Source organism: Saccopteryx bilineata, chromosome 2, assembly GCF_036850765.1.
Source record: "Saccopteryx bilineata isolate mSacBil1 chromosome 2, mSacBil1_pri_phased_curated, whole genome shotgun sequence".
NCBI classification, from domain to species: Eukaryota; Metazoa; Chordata; class Mammalia; order Chiroptera; family Emballonuridae; genus Saccopteryx; species Saccopteryx bilineata.
Window position 1 is genome coordinate 244,177,519 of NC_089491.1, and position 16,205 is coordinate 244,193,723.

Consider the following 16,205-nt stretch of genomic DNA (forward strand, 5'->3'; position numbering starts at 1 on the left):
AAAAATGTTGATTCCTCGGTCTCTTTCCAGAACAGTTAAATGTCAGCTGTGCCCGAGCCTCGGGATTTTTAAAGCCCCTCCCCCAAGGTGTCTTTGTGCATCCAGGTGGGGCATCATTCTCCAGAGGGAGGAGGAGAAAGGGGCTGGAGAGACAGAGGTGCTGTTGGAAGGAGGGAAGGGTGAGCGAAGGGCTGGACACATGCTTAGGCCCTAAGTAAGAAACTTTACAGAGCAGAGATGGGAGAGAATTACAAACTTTTACTTGGAACACCGTCATCTTTTTATTAGAGTAAAAACAGTGTCTTCTACTGAGAGGGTGGGGGAGGCTTGGGAGCCTGAGGAGTTAGAAAAGAGTTAGGAACAAATGTCTCGAGCAGTATGACCGAAGTTCCTGAGATGAACAAAAAGACTGCCAAGAAGCAGTGCCACACAGAATAGAGCAGCCTAATGTGCAGTTGACCTGGTTAGCTGTTTCATCCAGGAAGGCTTGAAGGACAGTGGCAATATCTAAGTCTTATTGAGAAGAAAACAAAATTAAAGGGGTGTTTCTTACCTCCTTGGGTATTAGCATACAGTTAAGTCAAGGGGACAGGCATGCTGGTGAAGGCCACACTAAAGTGGCTGGGCTGCAGAGATCAGGCCTGGCACACTCTCTCTAGCTTGCCTCTCCCACATCAGCCTCCTCCCCTGAGGATGCTAGTTCAGCCAGAGATGTTTTCTGTTCAAACACACCAGTTCTCTCCCACCTCTGTTGCTGTACTCCAAAGGTTTGCTCTCCCGAATGCCCTTCTCTCCCAGTACTCGATTCCTGTATTCCAGTTAGCACTTTCCAGGTCTCCCCCCATTGTCTGAGCTTCCCTTGAGCTGATAGCTCTTGCTCATCCTGTGCCTTGCAATGGATATTTGCTGAATGAATAGCTGACTTAGTCCTTCCATTCCCTATTCCTCTCTTTTAACTGTGAGACACTTGAAAAGTGCTTCTGGATTGAATATTGTTAAATGAACAGCTGTGCAAATATAAGAGTACAAGACAGATCCCTACACCCAGAGAGCCAGGAGTCAGTTGAAGAAATAAAACCTGCACACAAATACCTGGTAGGAGTGGCGAGGGCCATGAAAGGCACAGCGCTAACGTACTGCTGGAGTACGGAGCAGAGAAATCATTCTACTTAGAGCAGCATTCTTAACCCAGAGCGTGAGCTCAAAAGGAGGTTTGGGGAAAGGTTCTCTGAACTCCTTATAACTGCAGAATGTTGTGTATAAGTGAATATGTGCATTCTTTCTGGGAGGAGGTCCACAGAGGTAAATTTTCAAAGGAATTCAAAGCCCCAATAACTCCTGTAAGGGGTTCTCCCAAGTGGGTCAGTTTAATGCATAAAGCTAGGTCGCACTGGGACGCTAGGAGGGTTCTCTCATGACACATTCGTATTCTCCAGGTATTTCCTTCGAGCCACCATCAGCCGCCGCCTCAATGATGTTGTCAAAGAGATGGACATTGTAGTGCACACACTCAGCACATACCCAGAGTTGAACTCTTCCATCAAGATGGAGGTGGGGATTGAGGACTGTCTGCACATTGAGTTTGAGTACAACAAGTCCAAGTAAGTGCCCTGGGCCCCAGGCTGTGGAAGAACTGTTAAGATAGGATCTTAGCAGAATGCAAAGTGATGGGAGCCCCTTGCCCTGGCTAGTTCGCGGTGCCATGCTGCGGGACAGGGCACAGAAATAAAACAGGGACTAGACGGCCAGCCTGGCTGAAGGTGGACTGACCAGCAAGTAAAACCTCATTTGATTTAAATTAAGAAATTAAATTTAAGTTAACATACTATGATGCTATGATGTCTTTCAGAGTCAAGCTAAACTAGCTTCAAAGCTGTTCTGGATTCTAGGTCCAGATATTTCCTTCTGCTGAGATGCATCTCAGATACAGACTTTTCTGCTATTGCCAGTCTCCTACATACAGGATGTCTTCAGACGGTAGAGGGAGGGAATCAAACACCGGCCACAGTTCATGGCTTCCTCTCTGGACTAAAAGGAATTGTAGCAAAAGATACCTGATGCTTTCTCATAAAGGTCTTTAAATAATTTTAACTGACAAGTTGGGAAGCCATCTATATTTAAACTGTGTCTACTGTTAGAACATGAAAACATTGAAGGCTGTAAATCATAACATGTACAGCTCAGAAATGCACCACAGCATCCTCCTTTTCAATATAAATACATTCTTGGAAATGTCTGAAGATCAAATGTGCAAAAGTACAAGTGTCCTCTGGGCACAGAGCTCCCTGCCACAGGACCCACTGCTATCCTGAAGCTCGGTAAAGGAGCTGTGCCAGCTGGCTCCCTGCGAAGGGCTTGGAGCAGGGGTTTTAAAACCAACATCATATGTGCTTCTTAGAGCAGAGTGAGAAGGTGTGTTTTCTGCCCCTTCCCCCTGGCCTGGAACCAAGCGGGTGGTCAGTAAAGTGATCACTGCGACCCAGAATGGTCCGCGCATGGCCTGGGCCCTACCAGTGGTATGGGGCAGGGTGACCGGGAAGGAAGGGTGGTGTAAGGCTGGTAGGCACACGTAAAGGACAGGTTTCTAACCTTTCTCTTCACAGTTCAGGGCTCTGTGGTCCTTCCTGCGAAGGAGCCATCAAAGTACGTATCCAGTATTGCCCCGGCCCCCTCACAAAGGGGATGGCTGTCAGGCAGTGCCATCTGTAGGAGCTCGGAATAGCCATCAGTCAGCCTTGTGTTTTTTTTTTTTTTAATTTTTTATTTATTTATTTATTCATTTTAGAGAGGAGAGAGAGAGGGAGAGAGAGAGACAGAGAGAGAGAAGGGGGGGGGAGCTGGAAGCATCAACTCCCATATGTGCCTTGACCAGGCAAGCCCAGGGTTTTGAACCGGCGACCTCGGCATTTCCAGGTCGACGCTTTATCCACTGCGCCACCACAGGTCAGGCCCAGCCTGTGTTTAGGATCAGACTGAGTGTGTGAGAGGCACTTAGAGGGTTCATTCCGGGACGTCAGGGACTGGATATTCCCAGAGTCTGGTCCTGCCCAGCGGGTCAGCCACACTGAGAGTGCACAGGCTGTGCGACGTCACAGGAGCCTGGCACTGGGAATCCGCTTCTCTTCTGCCACTGAGGATGTGGGCTAAGGTTAGCAGGTACTAAAGTTTATGCATCTTTGATTTCTGAAAGATGAGGGGCTTGGATCCAGTTCCTGGGCTTCAGATACATAGAAAGCATGAAGTAAAGGAGGAGCTGGGAACCAGGGCACTGAGCCCTCCACAAGCAGCTCTTCAATGTTTCTTACATATCAGTGCTTCCTATGAGGTGGCTTTTTTGTTGTTTTTTTTTGGGGGGGGGGTTTGTTTTGTTTTTTACGGGGACAGAGAGAGGGATAGATAGGGACAGACAGACAGGAACGGAGAGAGATGAGAAGCATCAATCATCAGTTTTTCGTTGCGACACCTTAGTTCATTGATTGCTTTCTCATATGTGCCTTGACCGTGGGGTTATAGCAGACTGAGTAACCCGTTGCTCGAGCCAGCGACCTTGGGCCCAAGCTGGTGAGCTGCTTTTTTTTTTTTTCCTCAAGCCAAATGAGCCCGCACTCAAGCTGGCGACTTCGAACCTAGGTTCCTTGGCATCCCAGTCTGATGCTCTAGTATCCACTGCGCCACCACCTGGTCAGGCTCCTATGAGCTTTTATTCAGAATCAAGGAAGTTGGAAAACCACTGGGATCTGTGATCTCTGAGCATTCTTTCCAAAATACTGAGTGGCCTACATTCTGCGTTTTTATGTTCTTAGTTTCTCTACTTAGCGTGTCTGCAGTCTTAGCAACAAGATGATTAGCCTAAACAGGGTAGGAAATGATGGAGAGAACACAAGCTTAGGAATTAGGAATTTGAATTCACATCCTGTGTCTATCCCCTGCTCACATCCTGGTTACTTACCTTCTTCCAACCTCCTTTTCTTAACCTGTAATGTAAGGAGGTTAAATTCTAAAGTCCCTACCAACACTCACATCCTATGATGCCGAACTTCAGGTCTGGAGATTTCCCTCTCTGCCTGCCATGCCTGATACAGGACTGTGCGTGGACAGACCACCAGAACCACTGCCTGACCCAGAGAAAAGCATTATGCAACATGGCTGGATTCCTAACAGCTCACAGAGCACAGGCCTTGGGAGCAGAGCCCAGAGTGAGGGTGTAGATGGGATAGGACATGTGCGTCTTGCTCTGCTGCTCCTGCCTGGCCTGTCAGGTCCATAGCACACAAAACTGATTGCTGCCCCAGTTCCCAAAGGACGTTTTATGGGGTTCAGAGAGGAAGAGCAAGACCTGGCCTCTGCATTTGTGAGACTGGCCTATCACACATTAGGGTATCTAAAAAAGAACACACAAATACAAAATGTGTAAAAGAAGTTACAGTACTGAGTAGATAGATCAGATGAGCAAGCATGAATGGGTGACATAACATGCAGGAGAACCACCCTTTGAGTTGTTTGTGGAAGAATGGAAGGGACAGAGTCACTTTGATTCTAATAACCTGTTGGGAAATGAGGCTGCAGTGGCAGTGTGGCTGGGAATACCGGGGGGTGTGCACTGGCTCCACCTGTAGGCAGCGTGCCAGTCAGAGTACCCTCTCCTGAGTCCAGAAAGGCCTGCAAAGACACAAAGAGTTGGCTGCTGTACACACCTCTTATTTTCTTTACTTTCTCTTCTCCAGGTACCACTTGAAAGATGTCATTGTAGGGAAGATATACTTCCTGCTGGTGAGAATCAAAATCAAGCACATGGAGATAGATATCATCAAGCGGGAAACGACAGGCACAGGCCCCAACGTGTACCATGAGAACGACACGATAGCCAAGTATGAGATCATGGATGGTGCACCAGTGAGAGGTGAGCCTGTTGCCCGTGCCCCCAGGCACCCACCTTTCTTCCCAGGCCCTGCACAGAATTTGGAGGGGCTTGAGGGATTACACTGTTAAAGTAAGATTTCTCCTAACCTATCATTTCTTAATCTCTAATTACATGCTTGGACTCTCAATAAGCAGGAAAAGGAGGGCCGGGCGAGTGTGTGAAACTCCAGACTCCTCCCCCGGCTGCACCCTGAGGAGCTCTACTTGGACCGCATGTATACAATGAGCTTGTACTACAGATTGAACCTCAAGGGTTATACCTCTAAAAAAACATGTTTGCCAACTGGTTTAACCTATATAGTTTGAATATTTTGTTACTTTTGCCTGTTGACATTCTGACATTCTTTGCTGCTGGCGGGACAAGAGATTAATATAGAAAAGTCATTTTTGTTATTTAGTTCTAGCTCTAGCAAAATGATTAATTCTCTACTTTCATTCACCAAGTATAAATACTCTGGCCTCCCTACCGGGGGCTACAGGCAGCACTAAGAAATGGGCTGAAACTGGTCCTCTCCTCCCCCTGCATGGAGCTAACATCAGGTCTGGGATGGGTAGAGTTGAGAGCTTTGTTTGGGGAATTGGTGTGATTTTGGGGGAGTAACAGTCATTTATGTTCTTAATTGGCTCTGCTGTAATTGGTGATGAAGAATTTATTTTTCCATCTAGAAGTACTTGGTAATGCCAACGTTTTATTCAGTATACTCTGTGCAGAAGGAGAGGTGTGTCATAGATGTAGCAGCCCAGAAGACCGGGGACAATGACAGCATATCCTTGAGTCTCACCATGCCAGGTCCTTGGGGGGTTAGGTCTGAGTCTCCAGACTCTCTGTGTTCCATTTTCTCACAAGCTGTACAAGTAGAGCCAATTGTCATTCCCTGTACACGTGAAACGGGGCAATGAGAAACATCCAAAACAGCAGATAATTAGAAGATCATTTATATTTAGCTTTAGACTACATTATAGGTTTGGCCTTTCTCAGTAGAATTACCGATTTTGAATCACTTATACTGGGAAAGGCATGATGTTAGAGCTGGAGGGGATATAAAATACTATGTGGTCTGCTTCCATCATTTTCCACATGAGAAAATTCAGGTCTGGGGAAAGCAACAGACTTACTGGTTAATGGAGAACTGGGACCAGAATGAGGATTTCTGTTTCCCAGACCACTATACCATCCTGCCAATCCACTTAGAGTGGAGCTGTATTTTGGGGGGCATGCACTAATTAGGATGGCAGGAGGTGGCATTGAAATTGCTGGGTCACACGATGAGTCTGCTGGGCTTTGACAGTTGGCTCTTAAAAACCCAACTAGACACATTCATTACATGTGATCAAAAGATGTTTGACAGGAACATCCCTGTGCTGTTCATCCCCTCTGCCACTCACTGGTCTCCATGTGGGCATGGTGACAGCACATTCAGAAGACACAGCTGGACCTGGCATGGAACTGCCGTCCTGTACTTGCTTCAGCAAATTACTGGGCAGCAGAATGCACCTTCCCAAAAGTCAGCAGCATTGTTTTAAGTGTCCCATATCATGCTCAGATGGCATCTCTCTCCCTACTCTGATCACTCTGTCCCTCCCTCTGATTCCTGCCTGGCCCTTACAGGAGAGTCTATCCCAATCCGGCTCTTCCTGGCGGGCTATGAGCTCACCCCCACGATGCGGGACATCAACAAGAAGTTCTCAGTGCGCTATTATCTCAACCTGGTGCTCATAGATGAAGAGGAACGGCGCTACTTCAAACAGCAGGTAAAGCCTGGGCCCCTCCCTCTGACCCCTGGGGAGCCTAGTGACAGACAGGGAGGGCATCACTCCTGTGAAGATCAGGCTCCATTTCTGACAGGTTAACAGTATAGTACTAGTCTCCATGCCACTTGCTAGTTTTCCAAGGGGTGGAAGCTGTGGATGACCTAGAGGCCCACAGCAAGAATGAGGGTTCCTACTGGATACCTAGAGTCTGCTCGGACCCGAGCCCAGCAACCTCTCTGCCATTCCAGCCTACACATCCACAGGAGTCCTGGGTCAGGGAGGTATGGACAGCTCCTCTGCTGAGATAGCAGAGGAGCCTTTTGCCTAAGATTCCCCAGGAGAAGTGGGGCCTCCCGGAAGGCTGTTCCCGTGCCTTCCTCTCGTGGTGTCATGTGGCCCCTCTCCCACTGTTGCAGGAAGTGGTGTTGTGGCGGAAGGGTGACATCGTACGGAAGAGCATGTCCCACCAGGCAGCCATTGCTTCACAGCGCTTCGAGGGCACAACCTCTCTGGGTGAAGTGCGGACTCCTAGCCAACTTTCTGACAACAACTGTAGGCAATAGGCCCCCAGGCCCAAGAAGCTGCTGGGCTCCCACTCAGCACCCGGTCTAGGAAACACCAGCAGCTGGGGGAGGGGTGGACAGTGTGATGCTCAGCTGACCTGTTGCTTGCAACCTGAAAACAAATCATGTTATTGACTTAAATTCTTTTTCTGAAGAACTTTAGGGGTTCCGGCCAGGAAGCAGTCTCCTTGGGGTTCTTCAGCTGATGTGGGAATAGTGAGAGGTAGCATCCTGGAAGCTGGTGTCTCCCTGGGAAGAGCCTTCTGTTGAGGCCTTGCACGTGGGCTGCCTCACCTCGCGTAGAACAGGGTGCCCGCACACTTGGCTCCAACCTCTGGCTTCCAGATACAGGATCTGACCATGTCCCTGGATTCTGAGCCGCAGCAGGGCCCCAGGTAGTCCTTCTTGTCCTCCCCTCTGTGTCTCTGAGGTGGTGGCAGGAGTTGGGCCTGCCTCATCCTATGTGGCCAGGGGGAGAGAGACTCAAGATTAGGAAGCTACCTCTTTAGGAGTCTTGGATGTGGTGCTTTGAAGTTTCCACAAGCCACCTCCTTTCTGGCCTTTCTCTCCCTGCTGGGACCCAGGCACCTCCCTTCTCCATCTTCTATGGATTCTTGTAACAAGTAACATCCCGGAACCAAGCCTGTGGAGGGCCTTTGGCTGCCTGAGCCCTCACCTATGAGGCATCTGGCAGACACCGTGAGGTCAGTGCCATGTATGGACAGCAGCAGTGTGGCACACAGGAGGCCGAGCCCGCCCACTGAGGTGGTGGCATGAGGGCTGCGTGGTAGCTGTCCACCTTCACCATGGGACCCCCTCGGCAGCTCCAAGGGCTGTGTACTTTTAGGGTGTTGTTCTGTGCTCCCCAGCCCGCCTGAACAAGGGCATCCGTTTCTTTGAAGAACAGATCCCGGAAAGGGGCCTTGATCTCTGCTTCCCTAAGTGGCTCCTCATCACTCCTTTCTCTCCATTTAATTTCTGAAAACTGGGGCTCGGTTTCAGATGTTTTTCTTACTATTTGTTCTTACTATTGCCCAAGCCCCTCCCCTCCTCCCTTCCCCCAACCTGAGCTGAAGGAGGGCAGTGAGAACCTCAGCAGACTGCTGGACAATGGCAGAACTCTGCTTGCCAAATTATGTCCTCACCTTCACCAGTTGACGGACTAGAGTTTTGGAGCATTGCTGGTTTTTTTTAAAACGCATTACAAAACCTCTTGTGGACGGTCTTGTTAAACTAGAGAGGGATTTTCCTTCTGTTGCGCTGCACTTGGGCCTCGTGTAGTGTAAGTCTTGCATTCTTTTCTGCCTCACCTGGAAATGACCAGGAATGATTCTCCCACTGGCCTCCCTTCCCTTCATGGAAGACAAGCAGACCCCACTGGCCAGTAAGGACAGTATGTAAATTTTCTATAACTTAGAAAGCAGAGGGATTAGTTCCTGTGTCCTCTTTCAGTCAATGTGGAAAATAGGCACAGCTCTTTCTCAAAATTCAGTGCAGTCATGGGCCTTTGAACTGGGCAGGACTCCTGGATCAGGACAGACTGGAGGGAGGGCATCTGGAATAACACTTGAAGCTGACTGGAGGCAGCAGCACCAAGGAAGGGAAGGCGGCTTCCTTGCTTGACCCCAAGTGCAGGGATAATGGACAATCACCATGGAAACAGGATCGCCCACCCAGCTGTCCTTGGATGTTGAAGGTTGGAGCTGAAGTATATGGGGGAAGCAGGCTCTGGGTTCCCTGCCTTTTTTAGAACACGAGGTTATGCTCTGGTGTGCCTCCCGGAATAGATGATGTTCTAACTAGAAAGCATCTGTCAACTCCTCTGCCTCCCAGCTGACAACACAAATCCATTTTCCAACTTTCTTATCATCTTAAACCTTTCTTCTGGGAGAACTAGAAGATAGAGTTTGTTGTTATTCTCTTAGAAGCTGTACACAAGCCAGATCTGTGTTCTCTTACTCTGCCCCTTTTGTTCTCTTACCTGTCCAACTGTGGAAGTGAGGGGAAGCCCCTGTCCCCTCCATTCAAGGTCCCCATAGCTGGGAGTGCAAAGGTACTAAACCGAGCAGTGCAACTTGTAATTAAGCAGCTACGGTGTTTACATGTTTCTTAATGTATTGTCTTTTCAATGGCTGTATTTTAAAAAAAGAACACTTGTTTCAATTGTCTCTCTGATTAAAGGAAGCCCCCTATGGCTTGGAAGCATCATGCCCATGGTTCACTGGGTTCTGTGGTCTCTTCTGCCATACGCAGTCTCACCTCATACACCAGGGCAGACATTCCCACTCCGAGGCAGAACTTCTGCACATGTGTCATGGCCCCCAGTGAACAATGATGGGCACTTTATTCAATACCTGTTTAGACAAGCACATAGCTGAGAAAGGGAAGGAAGATGACAGATAGCCCTGCATCTTGCCCGGGGTAAAAGGGGCCAGTCCAGAGTTAATAAAAAGACCTGCAGTGGTGAATTATCCACACCCAGTGCTGTTAGAGAAGCAAAGCATTCCGACTTTGATAAATGTTTTATTGAGAAAAGCTCACAAAACCCACATATGTACACAAGCTTAGATGAACACAGTGAGCCAGCTTCCTCACACCTGCTGTCTTAGAAAAGTTTCGTTTCTTTGGAGTAGTGTCTTGCCCATTCCAGCAAGTATCTCAGTTAACTTGGTTTCTTTTCTTCCAGGCTCAAAATAAAATCAAACTCCTCTACCAAGAAGGGGAAAAAGCAAGGAAGAATCAGGTCTTGTGCCTCCTATTTATACTGCTCACAAAAATTAGGGGATATTTAAAAAATGGATATGAAGCAATAAAATATCCCCTAATTTTTGTGAGCAGTATATTTACATTGATTTTTAGAGAGAGAGGAAAGGAGAGTGAGCAACATTGATTTGTTGTTCATTTATGTATGCATTCATTGATTGATTCTTGTATGTACCCTGACCGGGGATTAAACCTGCAACCTTGGTGGTGTATCAGGATGATGCCCTAACCAACTGAGCTAAGCGGCCAGGACCTTGTGTATCCTTTTGAACAAGAAAGTTATGCTAGGCATTGCTCATACTACTAAGGCAGGTAGCCATTCATTTAAACACTACTTATGGTGTTCTACTATGTGCCAACCACTGCTGGATACTAGGGACAGAGCAATGGTAACTCAGGACATAGTCCCTCCTGCAAGGATGTTACAGGTAGGGAGACAGATTCAGGTTAAGTACTCTGCCCAAGTTTAATCAATTAGTAACTGTCATTCTGGTGCGCAGGTAATAAAGGATAGGGCCCACTCTTACCTTGGGTCAGAGGCTGAACTGAGAGTCTCTGGCGAGTGAAGAGCGCCATATTTTTTAAAGGGCCTCCAGTGGCTTTGTGAGCTTGGTGATGGGTCTTGAGCTCAGCCAGGGGAATGAAACGCTTCATCATCCGAACAAATTGGACATCCACCTATATGACAACAGTGTATGGGACAGAAAGACATGGCCAGCTGGACTCTGTCCACTGTGTTTTAGCTGCTTGGAGGAGATTCCTATGGACAGGGCTGCCAGTGTTCTGTTCTCTCCAGTCAGGGTAACCTCATCTAAGAGCTGAGCTCTGTACCCTGACCTAAACACACCCCAGGCCCTCTTCCTCTTTGTTCATCCTTCCTCTCACAAAATAGGAAAAACAGTAGTCTTTACCATGGACCATTTGGGGTTGTCTTTTTTGCTGGATGGATCATAATAGGGGCTGCTTTTCTCAAACTGTGTGGTGTCTGGGTAAGCCTCCTTCACAATCTGAAACCAAAACCAAGTCTCCAATTACTTGCCTGTATAGTCAGCTCCATGCAAATCTCTACCCCAAGTCCAGCTTTCACATCTGACCCCCACATCCTTACCCCCTCTGCCTTGCTGCAGAGCCAGTGGGGGCTCAGTTATCTGGAAATAATACACAATCTAAGGAAACAGGAAGTCAATCCTAGTGCCACAGAAAGCTTAAAAGTATATTCTAAAATCAAATATTGGTTCCACTGTTTTTTCACCTGTGGTTAATAATTTAATCCTGGTAACTCCTGGCTCGGAAGAGTATCAGGCTTGTTGAGTGAGAAACCAAGGTGTAGAAATGGAGGCCTGTGTTAAGAGTCCTTATCACACAGGAAGGGGCAAGGGGACACTTATTTTGTTACCTATGTGAGCTGTATCCCTTTGTATCTGTCTACACGAGCAAATCCTCCTGAAGGGAGAGGGACTCAGACCAAAGCCTGTATGACTAACCTTCATAAGTCCAGCGATACCTGGCTCTTTGCAGTTGCTATGGTAGAAGAAGGCTTCTTCCTCCAGCTTCATGGCTCTAAGGAAGTTCCGGGCCTGTCCCAGGGGAGAAGAAATAAGAACTATCCTCTCCACTAGCTGGAAAACTCTAGCTGTTAGCAGAAATCAAGTCTGCTTTTATTATGTGAGATTTTCTTACTACAGTCTCTCACAATTTAATTCTTACCTGACTTGTATCAAGACACTGGCTGAAACACACCATTTGTAAGTCATACACAATCAACAGTCATTAAGGTATTTTCGAGTACACTTTTTAGGTTTGGGTTCTGAAATAAAGCAACCTTGACCAAGAGATTTTGCGACTGAATAACTTATAAGAAGGAGGCCCACCCTGGGCCCCAGGGTCCTGCTCCTACCTGATAGTTGCGAACACCATCCCAGCAAGTTGTCTGCTTGGGCTGTGCTTTGAGATCCTCAATGCTGAACTAGGTGACAGGAGATAAAGCCATTTATTAAATAATCCTGGGCGAACTGGTAAGAATATATGGAAGCTGACCTCTCCTTCCCCTACACTGAGGGTGCTCCTGGCTATAATGGAAGTATGGAGTTTACTGGGAAATAGCTCTACAGAGGCACCTGTACTGGGGGAATATAAGTAAGCTTTGTATTACCTTAACCATACTAATTAAGAGGATTAGTTGAATGGATAATCCAAAGCATAAAGTAATCTGCTGTTTACTTGCATTTCACATTAAAATATTATCTATTCTATAATATTCCTAATTACATTTTCCTGAGCTATTATTATAATTGGTTTACACTAATTCCCTGAATCACAGCGATACCTAGGAGCATGACAGGTGGCAAGAGAAGGCAACCCAAGGTTGGAAACGTCTAGATTAAGGGTTGGCAAACTACGTAGTTTTCTAGCCCCAAGCCTCATTTTGTAAATACATTTTCACTGGAACCCAGCCACACCATTTGTTTACCTTTTGGTTGATAACCACATTCTTGCAACATCAGAGTTGCAATAGCAACTCTAAAATCAGACTGCCTAAAATATTTACTATCTGGTCCTTTACTGAAAAAGTTTGCCACTAGAGGATTCACAAAAAACAGAGTTGATGGTATAAGTCCTGCTAGTTTTAGTCCTTATCACCACTTCCCTGTCCTTCAAAGATAAGCCAGTAATGAAGCCCTGTGGTGTCCCATATCCATTTATTAAAAAAAAAAAAAAAACAAACAGCTGGAAGGGACTAGGGACAGGTACATGGTCTCACCTTCACATCTATACCTTTCTCCAGTCGGCTTTCTGGCTCTGACTTCATCAGCCAGTAGCTGCTTAGATTCGTCCCACATTTTTTAAGGCCTAAAGTCTTCTGAAGGCCGGAGTTCTCCACTTTAATTGATGCCTCATCTGGGTTCTTAGTTTTGGCACGCTTTCCTGCTGGTCCCTTCTTGTCTGCAATAGGAGAAGCAAAAACAAGAGAGCCATCATGCTTGCCGAGAGGTAATATTCCCTGTGGGGAAAAGCATATGCTTTGTAGTCAGACTGGATTCAAATCCTGGATCTTTCAGTTACCAGCAGTGGCAGCTGAACTGAACTTATTTCTTATCTATAAAAATGGGACAACCTACCTTACAGGAAATCTCTGGAATATCCATTTAATGGGCTAAGAATACCTTATATGGTTGTGGTTTCAAATGAAAGATCCTCGCAGAGTACCTGTGTATACACTAAGTCAGGGGTCCCCAAACTTTTTACACAGGGGGCCAGTTCACTGTCACTCAGACCATTGGAGGGCCGGACTATAAAAAAAACTATGAACAAATCCCTATGCACACTGCACATATCTTATTTTAAAGTAAAAAAACAAAACGGGAACAAATACAATATTTAAAGAACAAGTAAATTTAAATCAACAAACTGACCAGTATTTCAATGGGGACTATGCTCCTCTCACTGACCACCAATGAAAGAGGTGCCCCTTCCGGAAGAGCGGTGGGGGCCGGAAAAATGGCCTCAGGTGGCCGCATACGGCCCGCGGGCCGTAGTTTGGGGACCCCTGCACTAAGTAGTTATCCGTTTTGCTCCCCTCACTGTGTCTCTGCTGAAGCTATACTCTCCAATGACGAAAGGGGGCTGCTACTTCATGGACTTGTTTTGCAAATTAAATAACAGAAACAATGGACTTAGGCAATGCCTGGCATAAAAATACTTGCTATTATTGTCTTTTCATACTTCTTTCCTTCTTGATCACTGTGCTTCTGTGGCCTACCTTCTTTCTGCTCCTTGATGATGCCAAGAGAAGTTGAATAAAACAACCCATACAAGACTTTGAAGACATGATAAAGACTGGATTTTATCCTAAGAGAATTAGAAAAAATGTGCCTGGAACATAGTAGGCACTCAATAGCTAAGCTATTAAATTCTTACTATATGACAAACCCCAAAGCTCTGTTAGCCTAACTATAATTCATTTAATTATGAGATGTTTTATTCACCTGGAAAATGTATCCCAGACTACACAACCAGTAAATGGTAAAATCAGAACCTATCACTCTGGCCTATCTGAATCCACATTTAATGACTATACTCCATAGCTTCTGAATTACATCAGAGCTCCTATGTCAGTCATCATTAAATATCATTTTATGGATGTCCAATGCTCTGAATCTTCCTAGCCTAGTCCCTTTGGAGTTAACAAGCACACTCAACACCATATCTGTTGTTAAATAATACTGTGTTGTAGTCAATCTAGGATGTTTGAATTGCTTTGTTCCTGTTACTTATCCACTCAGAATACCATTTATCCTTGTGAATATAAAAGTTACATTTCATTTTGCCTGTGGAAAGCCTTCCTGTTCTTTAAGGCTGGATTCAAATTTCACTTCCTTCTCAAAGACTTCCCTATGATTGCTCCTGGCTCTTACACACCTAGCAATCCACTTTCTTGGACCCTTTCACTTAAGTCTATTTGCATTCTCCCTGAGAACAGGAACTATGTGTTTAATGGCAATAGTGCATGCCACCTTGTATCACAAATATATTTTGTGCTTACCAGACAGCTACTGCTTGAATTAACAAACAAGCAGAAGGGGCTCTGGGTATAAGCTTAGTAGGGAGGGTGTAGGGCCAGTAGCCGTCACCATGCAGGTTCTCATTGGATTCGGGCAGATGGTGAAGGAATTGTGGAGCCAGAAAATGGTGGGCCATTCCGTTTATTAGTTTCCTGACAGCGGACGGGCAAACAGGTAGGGAAGACTCCTTCCCTCTCATTCAGGGCTCCCAAAGCCCGACGCATTCTCCAGTTCCACAATTCGGACCCCTTCTCTGGACTCACTCTCAGGACTCCTCTCAGCAATCAGGGTATCCACCCAAATAGTCCGGGGAGGGGCACCTTCTCCAACAAACATCAGCCCTCCCAAGCAGGAATGCAATCCACAATATGCAATCTGCCGCCCAAAGGACAAGCACCCGCAGCCTTCCCTAGACTACACACATGCGCTGCCCGATACAAGCGAGCAAAAAGACAAACATTTGTTTACCCAACAGAGGGCAACTAGGGATAACAAAAAATAATCCACAAAGGATTCTCCCCACAAGCCACAAGCAGAGAGAGCTGAGGGGCTTGGGAGCGCAGAGGTTTCGGCCAGGCCTGTTTGGCTGAGACTGGTTGGGGGGGGGGGGGGGGGTTGTGAGTCTGGAATGCTGCGGGGCTTGGAAGCCCTGCCTGTTTATTCCTCCTCCGTTATGAAACTTGAATAAACGGAATGGTCCACCATTTCCTGCCTCCACAGTTCCATTACCGTCTGCCGGAATCCAGTAAGAATCTACATGACCATGGCAGCGACCACTTTACAAACGCCCTAGAGCAGGGGTCGGGAACCTATGGCTTGCGAGCCAGATGTGACTCTTGAAGGCTGCAGCTGGCTCGCAGACAAATCTTTAATAATAATAAAAAAATAATGTTAAAAATATAAAACATTCTCATGTATTACAATCCATTCATTTCGTACCCCTCGTGTTTATGGTTGTGGGTGGCTGGAGCCAATCACAGCTGTTCTCTAGGACAACACCAAATTTTTATTGGATAATGCGTAACATACATGGGTCGTTGTACGGCTCTGACGGAATTACATTTTAAAATATGTGGCTTTAATGGCTCAGCCAAAAAGGTTCCCAACCCCTGCCCTAGAGAAACGTTCGTTGCGAGGCATTTTGCAGCCTGGGTTCAAGCTCACCTTGCCCAGAAGCCCCAGCCAGTCTTTTCCTGGGTCTCGGCATGGTGTCCCTGCACGGGCCTGAAGAGCAGAAGATTCTGGAATCTACTGAGATACAAGAGGCAACCCGGTAACTGCCCCCAGAAACCTGCGCAGAGCAAGATGGAGACAATGAAAGGAAACTTACAGGGTTTCAGCCCCGAGGCTCTTTTGCGAAGAACACAGACGACTGGGTTTCAATTCCTTAATTCCTTCCTCCAATTACCTACGCCCCCATTTCCACCTCGCGTAACCTACCCCTACATTCTTCGATTTTCCCTTGATCTCTAGCTCATTAGCTCACCACTCTCTCAGGAACCTAACCCAACACTCCGCAGGCGAGAGCCCAGCGTACCCTGGAGCACCTTCAATTCCTGTCGCTCTTGCCCCAGCCCCTGGGATCTCTGGGAGTTGTAGTCCGCGCTTCTCTCGCAGGCCCGCCTGACCCGGGGTCGTGAGGCCG

The 16,205-nt window shown here is 46.9% G+C and overlaps 2 protein-coding genes across 8 annotated transcripts in view; one reads left to right on the forward strand and one right to left on the reverse strand.

Annotated features, from left to right (window-relative positions):
• Positions 1–9,443, forward strand: part of VPS26B (VPS26 retromer complex component B) — a 24,421-nt gene extending 14,978 nt beyond the window's left edge. Inside the window, exons 3-6 of the mRNA XM_066259773.1 lie at positions 1,437–1,601; positions 4,725–4,900; positions 6,530–6,672; positions 7,089–9,443. Of these exons, the coding sequence (XP_066115870.1) occupies positions 1,437–1,601; positions 4,725–4,900; positions 6,530–6,672; positions 7,089–7,235 (631 nt within the window). The 3' untranslated portion in view covers positions 7,236–9,443. The remainder of the gene's footprint in view (positions 1–1,436; positions 1,602–4,724; positions 4,901–6,529; positions 6,673–7,088) is intronic.
• THYN1 (thymocyte nuclear protein 1) lies at positions 7,394–16,147 on the reverse strand. Of its 7 annotated transcripts, XR_010729251.1 has the most exons (9): positions 16,001–16,119; positions 15,725–15,851; positions 12,760–12,941; positions 11,896–11,964; positions 11,483–11,575; positions 10,910–11,005; positions 10,526–10,676; positions 9,495–9,589; positions 7,394–7,694 (listed from the first exon to the last, which is right to left on the reverse strand). XR_010729251.1 is itself a non-coding variant. In XM_066259780.1 (8 exons), the coding sequence occupies exons 2-8, from the start codon at positions 15,765–15,767 to the stop codon at positions 7,690–7,692; spliced, it is 639 nt and encodes a 212-aa protein (XP_066115877.1). In that variant the 5' UTR covers positions 15,768–15,851; positions 16,001–16,119; the 3' UTR covers positions 7,394–7,689. The 7 variants fall into 7 exon arrangements, 6 of the variants coding, with proteins under 6 accessions (XP_066115877.1, XP_066115873.1, XP_066115871.1 ...); XM_066259780.1 differs by lacking the exon at positions 9,495–9,589; XM_066259776.1 differs by lacking the exons at positions 7,394–7,694; positions 9,495–9,589 and adding an exon at positions 9,743–9,944 and having other exon boundaries at positions 16,098–16,147.
• Between the last annotated feature and the right edge of the window lie 58 nt (positions 16,148–16,205).

Excerpts from the sequence above, each read along its gene's own strand:
- THYN1 (XM_066259776.1), bottom strand. The coding sequence starts at position 15,767 with ATGCCGAGACCCAGGAAAAGACTGGCTGGGGCTTCTGGGCAAG. Across the intron at positions 12,942-15,724 it reads GGCTGGGGCTTCTGGGCAAG|ACAAGAAGGGACCAGCAGGA; the intron begins GTGAGCTTGAAC and ends CTCCTATTGCAG. Across the intron at positions 11,006-11,482 it reads GTATCGCTGGACTTATGAAG|ATTGTGAAGGAGGCTTACCC; the intron begins GTTAGTCATACA and ends TTTTGGTTTCAG.